The sequence below is a fragment of the Erinaceus europaeus genome, chromosome 10 (genome assembly GCF_950295315.1).
Source record: "Erinaceus europaeus chromosome 10, mEriEur2.1, whole genome shotgun sequence".
In the NCBI taxonomy this organism is placed as follows: Eukaryota; Metazoa; Chordata; class Mammalia; order Eulipotyphla; family Erinaceidae; genus Erinaceus; species Erinaceus europaeus.
The window spans coordinates 97,797,445-97,812,224 of NC_080171.1; the positions used below are offsets into that span (position 1 = coordinate 97,797,445).

The following is a 14,780-nucleotide window of genomic DNA, read 5'->3' on the forward strand; positions in this document are numbered from 1 at the left end:
GAATGATGCACTCTTTACAAAGTAATATGAACTGATAAAACTTTTATCATTACTATAGATATTATGTGTCTTTCCTAGTTATGAAAATACTGTTAGGTTAGATCTCGGTTCTGCCTAACTTGTGAGAATGTGTAAAAAGTGTTTGAAACCACTCTTCAAGTGCTGGGTGAACAGAGATTAGTCATGGTTCAGTGAACGAGGCCCTTGAAATGAGAGAGCCAGTGAAGGTTAGTTAGTGCCCTGTGTACTTCACTCTGTCAGTTCAAACCTTCATTGTGATACTGTTAGAGAGGCTACTACTGTACAATCCAATGACTGCAGATTTCTAATCTGCTTATTTATAATTCAAAAGCTTGCCTATATATTAATGAACCCTTAATGAGCTGTTGAAAATGCCTGAATTACAGTCAGATTATTAAACTCAAACAGCCCCGTAATCATATCATTTGAGTGGGCTTTAGGTATTTTTCACATCTGCAGCTTAGTATTGTGAAGGGTATGTGTTTATTCAGAGAAAGCTTTGTAATAATTTTGACCTGTAATTTATTTATTGCCCTCTGAATGCAGTCATCTATGCAGATGCTCTCTCCCATTATCTGTGGGGCAGGTGCACAGCATGTTGAAAGACAGCTAATTAGGATTTGCTGAAAGATATGCAAAAACTGTGGGCTTATAACAAAGACAAGTTCATTGTTAAACAATGTTTTACTGTGTTTATATGATTTGTCTAGATCTTAGGGATACTGAAATAAATGTCCTTGGGTATAAATAGATTGTAAATAGATTTTTATTTACTTAAATAAAACTTTATAACGCTATGGTAACCAAGAAATCTAGATCTAAAACTTGTAAATCACTATAAATGTTCCATTATACATTTTGGATTAAAAACAATAGTCATCAGTTTTTAAATACTTATTTTTCCAAGTTTCATTATGAGGATATCTTTTGATAACCTCAGAGTTCTGTTTATTCAGATGTTTTCCAATTAGGTTCATTAAAATTTGTATACGTGCCCAGAAGAGGAGCTGTTAATGATGGTAAGCTAATAGTGAATAGTTATGGAGGATGAGGCATAAAAGAGTAATGTGCATGCAAATTAAGAAAGTAAATAGAAATAGTTAAGTTAAATGATGGTTTTGGAAAGTAGATATTACTACTTAAAGGTCTATATCATGATTTCATTTAAAACAGAACAACAGTAATTTTAAAACAGTATTGACAAAGAGCCTTCTCAGTGTTACCTAATTGATAAATATTCTGAAATTTTTTATCAAAAGGAGTTTGAATTTTTATGATGCAATTAATTATAAGTGGAATATTCTGCAGCAGCTGAAAACATACTTTAAAATTATTTTTCTGTTCACTATTGAGTTTAAGTGTTGCTATCTATTGGTGTGGTGGGGATAGCTTGTATACATACGTCTTTTGTTCTTATGTTCTTACTGAATAATTTCATTCTTTTATCATTCTTATACAGCATCTTCTTGTCTGTTACACTTGTGTAGAGAAGTGTGTTAAGATTGGCCAGGGGTGTTACTCTAATAAAGAGTCTTACCAAAATGTCCATAAAAGAAAGATCGATGTGTTTAATAAGTACAGGGGAAAAATACAAAAACCTGGAAGAAGCTTAAAGATAGATTACAAAAAATACATTTCCATGAAAAGTACCAGTATCTGTAAAAATGTAAAAAGGAACCCACGAACACACAGAAATGTGAGACAGAATTCAGTTTATGGAGAAACCTAAACTCCCAGATATGTTAAGTATAAAACAGAGCCCTAAGTGCAAGAAAACTGGTTGCACAGTGAATGCTCATAACATGTTAAAAAATATATATCTTGGAACTGTGAGCATGTTTAGGCCTGGAAGTTTTATTAATGTACAAGAGAGAACCAGAGCTTTACTCTGAAAACATGCAATCCAGAGGCACTAAGTCAGAACCGCATCTTTACAAGTTGGACACTGCCTACTGTCCTGCCTTCCATTCTGCCACACCAGGAGATTTTAATATCTAAGGATGTAAATTAGAAGGGAAGAGAATCTAAAATGCTAAATTAAAATGCTACTGTAACCGATATTTGCCAGTTCTAGAACAATGCTACACTATTCCTGATCTGGAAGAAATACAAAAGCATTTGTCTATCTTGAATTACCAAGCAATGTGTTGATACTGATTTTATTTTAAGAATTAGTTATCTTTTTTTTAACTTCCTTAATTTATTGTCTTAGTATATTATAACTTTCACATTGTATTTATTTTTCTCTGAGCAGTCAACATGTATAATTTAAAATTACTATGAGTTAGCTTTACTACCCAATTGAAATTATTCTGAAATATATTTTTAAGTTAAAGTGTTTGGGGGAAGGAAATTAAAGTTGTGTATTTGAGTTAAGGCAGCCAATAGTGCTGTCATGTTGTGGATGTAATTCAGAACATCTAGGAATGAAATCTTTTTAAAAAGAATTGATGGTAGTTTTAGGTTAGCATATAAAATCTCCAAACTGATACTCTGTTGAATACTTGGCAGTTTATAGATGTTACTGTCATGTAAGTTACACTAGACACAGAAAGTGCACCACTGTGGATAAACAACAGTCACAGATGCAAAAGAATCCAAATGCAGACATGCCAACTTCGTCACATCTCCCCCACCCGCAACTTTCCCAAGATACCATGTAACTATTGTGGAGAAGCTGCTTTTAAACAGATTAACAGAGGTTAATTGTTCTGGGATATTTTAGATTGTGTTATACATTAATGAAAACGCTGATTTTTTTTTTTTATGAGCTGTCATGACTCTAGTGCTTTTTATACCATGATAATTATTTTAAAACTTTGTCTTCCCTGTTGTTGAAAACATCTTGGCAGAAAGCCTGTGTGACCTGATTAAACCTATGAATTGTCAGCTATGATCTATAGTACTCAGATGAGGTTGCTGACTGGGCATCACTTAGGAAGTTCTTGATTTAAAATAAGCAAAATTAGATTGAGACTACTGTGCCCAGCACTGTACTGTCATGCGATGGTATATTTTTAATACTGTATTTAGTGTCCAGATTTTATAATTTGCTGGCAATAGTTTAACAGTAGTCATTTATTTCCAGAAATCCGAATAGTATATATTTTTAAGCATAGCTAATTATCTCACAATGTATGCACTTCTGAGATCACATGATGAAAATACCCATCTATTCCTGTTAATTTCCTGATTTTTGGATATAGCTCATGTATTAATTATTCTTTGGGAATTTTAATTCTCTTTTCAACTATACGGAGAAACAACCATTTTTTGGTGGGTTGATTTTATATCATTGGCTGTTTTTTTCCTTTCTCAAAAATTCCCAATGTTTCCTTCCCTCCTATTTTATACTTAAATTACCTAGATTTGGGAAGGTTGGTGGTTAGAATAGTCTGAAAAGCCAGAATTATGTTTTTCTAAGGATCTGATTTGGGATAAATTGAAAATGGGGAAAGTTATAGGATGCCTAAATATTATCTTGAACAGAACTTTCATAGTACACGTGCTTATTGATAAAATGTGAACATTAAGCTCTCAGCATAAACTGCAGTACACTGATGTTGTTTGATCATTTTCTTAAGTAAACAAGATACTCACACTATTTGTCCTGTTTCTCGCTTCTTCTCTCTCTTTCTCTCTCTTTCCTTTAAGGTCTCAGCATCAGAGGAGCCCAGGAGGAGGACCCTCCCGATCCCCAGCTAATGAGACTGGACAATATGCTTTTGGCAGAAGGGGTTTCAGGTCCTGAGAAAGGTGGGGGATCGGCGGCAGCAGCTGCAGCCGCGGCAGCCTCTGGAGGTTCTTCAGATAACTCTATTGAACACTCAGATTACAGAGCCAAATTGACCCAGATCAGACAAATCTATCACACAGAACTGGAGAAATATGAACAGGTCAGCAGCCGCCACTCTCCCAGTCCTGCACAAACCCTCTATTACTCTTCTATTAGACTGCTAACCAATTTGAGGGCTGTGAGGGGTAGGTGTTAACACAGAGTAAAATAAATAAAGCCAATGCAAAAATCCAAGTTAATTGTTGGATTCATGAAATGAAATCCCTTTGAGATTTGGGGGGAGGGGTGAAACTAAGCCTGTTTTGCCCATCTACTTGTTTGAGTTTTATTCACTCCTTACTTTTTTGTCCCCTTACTACTACTGCACATACTACAGCCATCCTCTCCCCAGCCTTACTGCTTGGTGCTTTTCAAAGCTCTTTGTAACTAACAATCATTCACTGGACTTATTCATAAGTGTAACAGACTTTGAAGGGAAGCATTGCATATTGAACTGTTCCTTCTATGCTGTAAATTCCAGAGTTCTCCTTGGAATCAATTCTCACAGATTGTGCCAGAGTAGGGAAGGGAGCTAACTTCACAAAATAAGTGGGTTTGACCTGGCGCTGAGGAGACTTCCCCAGATAATTATAGGTACCCTGGGTAGGAAATCCTAAGCAGTATGTGTTAAATTTCTGATTAGATATAGAGTAAGTATTGAAAATGCTACTCTCAGCAATTATATTAACTATATTACATTGAACCTAAGTTATTTTTTTACCTTGACCTGTTCTTTTTTTTGTGCCACCAAGAAAAAAAATTCAACACTGTCTATTTAGCTGTAAGATGTTATTGATTGTAAAATGTTTCCAAACTTCAGACATGGTAAAACGAGGAAAGATAAATTAAGACTTTGGCTCAACACAAGAAAGTAAATTTTGATGGGGATATAGATAAACATAATGGTTATGCAAACAGATTCTCATCCCTGAGGTTCTAAAATTCCAGGTTCACTCCCCGTAGCACCATACGCTAGAGCTGAGCTGTGCTCTGGTAAAACAAACAAACAAAAGTGTAATTTTGGTGGTTCTTTTTAATTTAAGAATAAAGAGCCACTTAATTTGAGGAGATACTTCTGGAAGGTAATTTAAAAATTGTGTTATCATGGAAGCATTTTAATGTACTACCCCTCAATAAAGGAAATATTAAATCAAATCTAACAGAATTACCATTTTTTGTTTAAAAGCTGGTGTGACTTGGCAATTTTAGAGTCCAACCTGAAAAAAGAAGTCACCTAGGTCGTCACCACCCAAATAATCATCAACATTTTTTTTCAGTCTTATTTTGTCTACTGATAGTGTTCCCCCACCTCCCATTTTTTGTAGAGTATTTTAAAATAACTATTAGGCATCATTTCATTTCACCCATAAGTACTTCACTATGTGGCCAGGCACTTAACTCAAACACTGCAATCTGATGTGGAAGGTTTAGTTAATTTTACTACTGAATTTTCTTCTTCACCTCTTATATATTTTCAGTTGTATGTGTTATTTTTTTTATTGCCTTTTCTATGATATTCTGGGTCTGGTGCTATTAGAAAAATACTAGATTCTGTCCCAGAGGTGAGTGTGTTTTCAGGGAGGATAGAAAGATTTATGGAGCTTCATATTAGAATACAATATAAGTTAATAATATAAAATGTTATCTGAATAGGACTTTCTGGGCTGTCTATCTCTAGTCTCAGCAAAATTTTTTTTTTAGCAGAATATATGCAAATAAGCATTGAAGAATTTATGTACATGAAAAAAATCAAGCTTTTGATTTGACATATGAATAATTGAGAGTAAACAAAATAAGTCATGTTTGAAAAGGTTGCCCTGAGCATAAACAGTAGAAAATGGTTCTAATATGTAGTATAAATCTAATTGCATAACTTTGTGTTAAATACATCTCTACATACTTACTAAATCAATTCTCATATCTTTGCATGGAAAGATGGGTAGTGTTTGAAGAAAATGGTCTGATATTTTTTAGTAAATAAAGAAAAATTTGGCAGAGCTATTACTATCTTTTATTAAAGTTAGGTGAAGTTGGCATGAGTTATTGTTTCTCTTTAAAAAATATGCATGTACAAGAACCAGGAGATAACTCGCTTGGTAGACTGTACACCTTATCATGTACAAGAATCTGGATTAAAACCCCTGGCCCTCCATATATGAGCTCTGTGTAGAGGGAAAGTTTCACAATCATTGGAGCAGTGCTGTGGTGCCTCTCTTATCTCTTTGTTTTTCCTCATCTCTCTGGGGAAAAAAAGTTATTTGAGATCAGTGAAATTACTCAAACAACAAAGAAAGTCTCGAGATAGTTCTGGTGGGGGAAGTGCGTAGTAAATGCACGCACAAGTTTTTATAAATTGATTTTTAAAACATTTATTTACTTATTCCCTTTTGTTGACCTTGTTGTTTTTATTGTTGTAGTAATTGACATCATCGTTGTTGGATAGGACAGAAAGAAATGGAGAGAGAAGGGGAAGACAGAGAAGGGGAGAGAAAGATAGACACCTGCAGACCTGCTTCCCCACTTGTGAAGCAACTCCCCTGAAGGTGGGGAGCCAGGGGCTCAAACAGGGATCCTTATGCTGATCCTTGAGCTTTATGCCACCTGTACTTAACCCGCTGCAGTACGGCCTGACTTCCTACAAATTGATTTTTACAGTTAATTGATTTTATGGAAGAAATCAGAGTGCTGCTCAACCCTGCCATATAGTGGTGCCTGGATTTGAACTTGGGTCTCTGGTATGCAAATACTGTGCTCTACAACTGAGATATCTCCCTGGCTAGCACTTAAACTATTGAGCTGTCAAAAAGTCATTTTTATTTTTTTTTTCTGTGCAAAAATAATTTTTTTTTTGGTTGTGACTTTCCCTCAGTAATTTATAGTATATACTTTTGTTTTAAATATAAAACTAGGGTATTGTTTTAAAATGAGATCATGAATCTTATCCCCAGATAATATGTAAAAGATATGAGTGTGTATTTATTTCCTTTCTCATTTTTAACACCTTTAGAAGGAAAAATGTACATACAAAGAGTCTGTGCGGTATCATGGAGACTGATGACTTATTGAACAGAATTTTACTTTACAGATTTATTACCTGTAAATTCTGAATTGCTTTAAAAAAATGTAGCTGGGAGTCGGTCGGTGGTGCAGTGGGTTAATTACATATGGCACAAAGCACAAGGACTGGCGTAAAGATCCCGGTTCAAGCCCTTGGCTTCCAACCTGCAGGGGAGTTGATTCACAGGTGGTAAAGCAGGTCTGCAGGTGTCTATCTTTCTCTCCCCCTCTCTGTCTTCCCCTCCTCTCTCCATTTCTCTCCATTTCTCTCTCTCCTAGCCAACAACGAAATCAATAACTACAACAATGTTAAACAACATGGACAACAAAAGGGAAAATTAAAAAAAAAAAAAAGAATGTAGCTGCATTTAACTATCTTCTAGTCTTTGTTCCTGACTTGTGTAGGCTCTTTTGTCTGTAATTCCTAGGTTAGTAGAATTGGTGAGTCCTGAGATAGTCAACTAAAAATTTTTGGAATACAAGGTCTTTTTGGGCATATGCCTATCAGAGATATATATTGGAGTTATAAGTAGAGCTAAACAGAATTGAGATAATGAGGTAGCACTTTGCACTGAAATTGGTGTTATGATTTCCATTTTACAGATGAGAGAATGAGAATTATAAGGTGACTTGTCCAATGTCACACCTAGTTAATATCAGAATCTGTCACTGAAATCGGTTTCTGATAGCATGCCTTCCTTTTACACTGAATTATTCTTTGCTTATATAGAATTAGGAAGTAATCCTGGTACATCCTGATTTTTCTCTGATTTGTCCATATTGAACTGCAGTTGAAATGGGATCAAAGTATAGATAAAAAAATTTTTTAAATCACTTTCCAGACACTAGTATTATTTCTCCTGAAAGAATGATAGAAAGCCTTTCGGTAAATAGGAAGAACATATATGTAAAGACAAAGCCTTCATCAGAAAATTGTGTTTTAGTAAAAGAAATAAGCTACATTGAAATCTTAAAGTTATTCACTGTGTGTTTTGCAGTGAAGCTATAATGGAAATGTATCTGAAGCCTGTTTATATTTAGATTGCCATAAAATTAACAAAGACCACCACTGCAGTAAATTAAAGTACCTTATATATGTAGCGACATTTACAAAGCTAAGCAGACTAGTGCTACCATTTTAGCAAAATTAAACCAAAGCTGCAGGGCTCAGTTTTATGTATGTGTTTTAAACTGGCACTGTCTTTAAAGTCTTGTCTAATAATTTCTGCAGAAAACTTGTTTTGATCATGTGTATTCTTTCCCTAGACTCAGAGATAATGGTTGTTGATGATGGTCATCTAAGTCACTTATAAATGCTTTTGAGATATTAGGCACAAGTTTTAAATATTAAACTGAGCTTCTCAAATATTACTACTACCCACAAGGAAGCAAAACTATTTTCCTTTTCAGTTGTTGATTCCTATTCCCAATAGGAATATAATTCCCCAAACTAGCTGCAACTGTCTGTGTCTTTTAGATATGCTCTTCTTACTAGAGTTCCAACTTTTAAAATAGATTAACTTCCTGGTGAACTTGAATCAAAAGTCCTGAGATGCCTCTTTTTAAAATAAGAGACCTCCTTGGTTTCTCTGCCCATTTAACAAAGGGAAAGGGTCACACTGTTTTTTAAAATTGAATTTGACGTAGACATTTGGTTTCCGTTAAAAAGGAAAAGATACCATGCCCTTTATGGCTCTCTCGCTTTGCTTGTACCAGAAGAAATGCTTGTATACAGGCAATTCACTTCATAATTTATAGCTGTTGTAATAGAGATGACATATTGAAAGCTATCTACTATAATTATATTGAGATACATTTTTGCTGAAGGCAAAAGTGTTGTAAAGGTCCCAACCCTCCCAAAGCATCTGGGAACCTGCTTGCTGAGTTCACAGATGCCTTTTGAAATCACCTCAAATCAGGTAAAGCATTAAAGCTAAGCATTTACACTGACTGTGCTCAGTCCAATTAGATACCATTTAGCTAAGAGAAAACTTTTGGATTGCAAGGGTTTGAGTCTGACTCATTGTGAGGGCATAATCTTGGGGTTTTTTTTTTTTGTTGTTGTTGTTGTTAAATTTTTTATTTTATTTATTTCCTTTTTGTTGCCCTTGTTTTTACTGTTGTAGTTATTGTTGTTGATGTCGTCATTGTTGGATAGGACAGAGAGAAATGGAGAGAGGAGGGGAAGACAGGAGGAGAGAAAGACACCTGCAGACCTGCTTCACCGCCTGTGAAGTGACTCCCTTGCAGGTGGGGAGCCGGGGGCTCAAACCGGGATCCTCATGCCGGTCCTTGTGCTTTGCGCCACATGCGCTTAACCCGCTGCACTACCACCCGACTCCCTTTTTTTTTTTTTTTTTTTTTTGCGGATCTTAACAATATGTGTTTACATTTGCTGGCACAAGTCTTTGCTTGAATTTTTTTTGTTTGTTTGTTTAAGAGGAACATTTTAAAACAAATTTTATTTATTTATTATTGGATAGAGACAGAAGAATTGGTAGGGGAGGGGAGACAGAGAGGGAGAAAGAGAGACACATGCAGCCCTGCTTCACTACTTGTGAAGCTTTCCCCTTGAAGGGTAGGGTCCATGGGTTTGAACCTCGCTTGGACCTTGCACATTGTAATGTGAGTGCTTAACTAGCTGTGCCATCACCTGCCCCCTTAAAGTTTTCTTTTTTCAGGTTAAAAATAATTTTATTATGTGAGAGATCATGAATAAACAAACTCTTAATCCAATTTGTTATTTTTCTTAATACTCAAGTAGTTTAGACAAAAATGTTAAATCCTGATGTAAACTTTATAGTTCTTATTCCCAAAGGTTGGAAAATTTTACTACAGTGGAATGATTTTACTTTTTGTCAGCTGTTATGGCCACTTTTTAAAATTTATTTTTTATTCATTTATTATTGCATAGAGAGAAATTGAGAAGGGGTGGGGAGAAAGAGGGGAAGAGACAGAGAGACACCTGTGGCCCTGTTTCATCACTCGTGAAGCTTTTCCCCTGCAGGTGCAGGGACCAGGGGCTTGAACCTGGTTCCTTGTGTTCTATAATGTGAGCACTTAACCAGGTGTGCCACCACCTGGCCCCTTTATAAGTTTCTTTATTGGGGATTAATATTTTACAGTCAACAGTAAACACAGTAGCTTGTACATGCAAAACATTTCCCAGTTTTCCACATAACAATACAGCCCCCACTAGGTCCTTCTCTGCCATCATATTCCAGGACCTGAACCCTCTTCTCCCCTACTCAGTCTTTTACTTTGATGCAATACACCTACTCCACTCCAAGTTCTGCTTAGTGTTTTCCCTTCTGATCTTGTTTTAAACTTTTGTCTATGAGTGAGATCATCTCATATTCATACTTTTGTTTCTGACTGATCTCACTTAACATGATTCCTTCAAGCTCCATCCAAGATGGGCTGAAAAAGGTGAAATCACCCTTTTTAATAGATGAATAGTATTCCATTGTGTATATAGACCACAACTTTCTCAGTCTCTCATTTGTTGTTGGATACCTGGCTTGCTTCCAGGTTTTGGCTATTACAAATTGTGCTGCTGTGAACATAGGTATATACAGATCTCTTTCTTCAAATTCCTGGAAAACAGTTTCTGTCTATTCAGTAGTACTAGAAAAGCAGAACTATTCTAGGTAATCCAAGTAGTGACTTAATTGCAAAATAAACACAAAATATGAATTTCATTAAATTGCCATTTTAATTGTCAATAACTTTTATTATTAGGTAAGTGCAAAGAACATAGTTTTTTATTACATAGTATGGTCCTTAAAAAAACCCTCATGAGGTAAATAAATAATGCCTCTAAATAATGTCGTCAGTATATGTTACCTTTTCAGTTCTTCCTTATTGGTCTTATTTAGTTGAGTTAAAATCTTTGAATGTTGAATTTTATCCTAAAATAAGAATTCGTTGATTTAATAAGTATTCTCTAAAACCCCTAAATCTGTGGTATTGGGGGATACTTTCAGTTTCAAAGACAGTTGCATGTAAATTAGAAGGCATCATCTTTTAATGAAAGATCTTAATCTTTCTTTGAAAAAGTGAATTTTAGAATGGGGGAAGTTCTAGTCTGTTGTCTGCAGTTACCTATCTAGATGGTTACAAAATATCAACTCAGTATTCAGGCATGGTCTCTAAACCATTATAAAACTTTGTCAGTTCAGTGTTGACTCACTGTCTGATTTCATCTTACTATATATAATATTGTAAACAGGTGAGGAGACTAGATTTAAACTTTAAAATTGAAGAGAACTGCAACAAATCAACAAAATCTTGAAAACTTTATGTGTATGAATATTTAGGTGACAAATTTTATTAGTCATTATCATTAAAATGGTTTTTAATAAAATCTTCACTTATTCCTTGACTTGGGTTTTTAAGGAGACATGAACAAATGGTAAGGAGCTTATAATAAGACTTGACTGAAAACATCAACTGAAGTTTTCCACAACTTGTGTTCACTTAACTATGGTACTGTGTGATAATATGTTTGACAGCAAATAGAACTTTGGTCATGGGAGTAGTGTGAAACTAGGTCCCTTTAACCTTATAATCTTACAAACCATTATTATAGCTAATAGAAAATAATATTAAAAAGCAAACCAACGAATTGGTTATTGTTTTCAATTGCTGGGTTTAAAAAAAAGATTTTCAGCATTACACTAAGTAAAAAAAAAATCAAAGAATTAAAACCCGCATTACCTAAATATTCCAGTTAATCAAGATTTTCTTTATTTACATTTTGAACATTGATTTAAAAACTATTCTATTCTATTTTTTTAAATTTCTTTATTGGGGAATTAATGTTTTACTTTCAACATTAAATACAATAGTTTGTGCATGCATAACATTTCTTAGTTTCCCATATAAAAATACAACTAGGTCCTCTGTCATCCTTTTTGGATCTGTATTCTCCCCACCACCTACCCCAGAGTCTTTTACTTTGGTGCAACATGCCAATCCAGTTCAAGTTCTACTTGCGTTTTCTTTTCTGAAAACATTTCTTTTCTGAAAACATTTTTCTGAAAACATTGGTTGTTTCTGCATTTCTGATGACAATTCTTCAAATTCTTTATTTATTCCTGTTATTTCCTTAACTAGTGTTTGGATGTTGACCTCATTATTTTGTGCTTCACCCTTTGGGGGGCTTTTAGCTGGACTGTTGTCCTGGTTCATTTTTCCAATATTTCTTCTTGTTGGTTTAACCGTTTTATATATTATGTTATGAGTTCCCTCTCTCAGTATTTTTCAAATTACTGATCACTATTGCCTGGATTGACTTGTGTCTTAAGTAAGGTACTTAAAGAGCTCACAGTTGTGGAAATTAACAGTTGTTTCACTATTATTTTAATCCCTGATTTGGAGCTCAGTGACTTAAAAGTCTCTTGTGCTTTTTCATCCCTGTAGGCTATGGGAGCCTGAGGGCTTTTAAACTATATGTAGGCTTCTTAGTTTAATTACTGACTCCTGACCAAGAGATAAAGCAGGGTGTGGCAGAGATAATCCAGTGGCTATGCAAAGAGACTTTCATAGCCCCATCTCTATGCCACCGAGGTATAGGTCTTCTCCTGAGTTTCCTGGTTAGTTCTCTGTCGCCTGGTGTCAGCACAGGTCCTCCCTGATGCTCCTCATCCAGATTCCGAGGGCAGTATCATTGGAGACTCACAGTTGCGTTTGGTGAGTCTCAGGGGAGTCCTTTCCTCCCTTCAGCCATCTTTTTGTTGGTGAGACAGACTGGAGGTGGTGTCTCAACTGGTAAACTGCTGGCCTGTTACCAGCCACTTAATCTCTCCCTAGGCTCCTCTCTCTGTCCATGAGCTACACGTGTTTACACTCAACAGTGGTGTGGTGGTTTCCTGAAGTTGTTCTAGTCCTATCTGGTTAGTGGTCCCAGGTGGTCTCCTTTGGTATTCCTAGTTGACCCTGGCGAGGAGAGGAGAGAAACACAGCTGCTGTTGCTCCGTAGCCCTGCCTCCAGAAGTCTCTAAAAAAAAACTATTGTTAACTCACAACTTACCTTAAAAAGTATAAAGGCAAAAGATTTTCTTCAATATCTATATTTTTAATATTTTTATTTTGGATAGAGACAGAGAAACTGAGAGGGAAAAGGGAGATAAAGTGAGACACCTGCAGTACTGCTTCACTGCTTATGAAGCTCTCCCCCCTGCAGCAGGGGCCAGGGGCTTGACCTTGGGTCCTTTCACATTTAGCATGTGCGCTCTAACAGGCCCAGTGCCTAGCCCCCTTCTAATTTCACTTTTAATATATTGGTCTTCTAGGTATGATGGAGGATATGATAACTGTTTGAAGTGAGTGTCCCATAATATAAATAGCATCGACACTAGTAGTTGCTGGATGACCTTCAAAGCATTTCTATCTGATCATTCTTAACTGTACTTAGATGTAAATTATGTATACCTTTTAAGTAGAAGATGAGGAAATACTGTGATCTGCTCTGAAACTGGTACAGATAATGCTGTAAATGAGATTGTAATTTACTTTCGTTGGTATAAAAGAGAAAAAAATCACTTTGCCTAAAGTGTATGCATCTTTCTTAAGGGTGTACCCAGATTTTAATTATCTAAATGTAAATACTTAACGAATTTTACTTAGAGTAATGAGCTAAAGTGCACACTACATAAATGAGATGTTCTAATTAATCATGTATGAACTACTGGCTTAAAGAAAAGCTATGTGAATTCCATGAATGTTGGACCATCGCCAAATTACTAATCAGCATTTGTATTCATAGATGACTCCACTTAATAAGTTGTGAGACATTCTACAAATGTTTTAGGAAATTATGAGTTTTTAGATGCAGAAACTTTTTGCTTTTAACTCTCCTCCCTCCCCCCATATGAGCCTTTGACTGCTTCTTAGAAACTATAGGCAAACATCTACTCTGAGAAAAATGAAATAGACTAAAGATACAAGAATTAATATCTTAGGTATTAACACGGGAATCTTGAAATATTTATCAAGATATAAATTCTGTCATATCTCAGACATTAGCATAATATGTAAGCAAGGTTTGTAAGAATTAGTAATAGATGAGTAAATTAGACATGCTTACATACTCTAGTATAGTAATACTCTCTTTTTTTTTTGGCCTTAGAACTTGTACACTTAATTACTGGAGATCACCTAGTAAAGGTGGTGGTTCACCCAGCAGAGCACATACATTCATACTTTTACTATACTTTATGTAAGGACCCAGGTTAAAACCCCACCTCCTACCTGTAGGAGGGAAACATCTCAAGTGGTAGAGCTGTGATGCAGGCATTTCTTCTGTCTGTCTCCCTCTATATCTCTCTATCTCTAATCTTCTGTCACAAAACAAGCAAAACAAGCAATCAAAAAAACACTGGGAAAGTTGGAGTCATAGGCCCTTATCCCTAATGATAAGCTAGGTTGGAAAAATTTTTACTTTTTAAATTTTTTCAGGGAGACACCCTGAAATTTTTTTTGAATGGTGGGCTTTATTATGAATTAAAACTTAAAGTTCTTATTAAATTAGTAAAAAAAATCAATCATATGTCATTCTAACTGACCTTTTTAAGAAGACACTGTATGTGATTCACCACTCATGAAGCTTTCTTCCTGCAAGTGGGGGCCAGGGGCTTGACCTCAGGATCTTGTGCACTGTAATGTGTGCACTTAACCAGGTGTGTCACCACCTGGCCCCTGAGAGTCTCGTTTTTCTATATGAAATTGAAGTTATTTTTTTGTTACTTCTTGTTTTATAATGCAGAATAAGATCAAGAGTTATGTAGTAAAATGAGTAATTTCTCTTGCCTTCTCAAGGAAACTCCTAAGTGACACTGCCCTTTTTTGTGCCTGTATGAATATG

The 14,780-nt window shown here is 35.4% G+C and overlaps 1 protein-coding gene across 6 annotated transcripts in view; it reads left to right on the plus strand.

Moving 5' to 3' along the window:
* The window catches only part of PBX3 (PBX homeobox 3), a 230,957-nt gene that overhangs the window by 167,104 nt on the left and 49,073 nt on the right, over positions 1 to 14,780 (plus strand). For 3 of the 6 annotated variants that reach the window (XM_060200162.1, XM_060200164.1, XM_060200163.1), the window contains exons 3-4: positions 993 to 1,040; positions 3,676 to 3,917. In XM_060200162.1, the coding sequence (XP_060056145.1) occupies positions 993 to 1,040; positions 3,676 to 3,917 (290 nt within the window). The remainder of the gene's footprint in view (positions 1 to 992; positions 1,041 to 3,675; positions 3,918 to 14,780) is intronic. The other 3 variants (XM_007540000.2, XM_060200166.1, XM_060200165.1) reach the window with 1 other exon arrangement.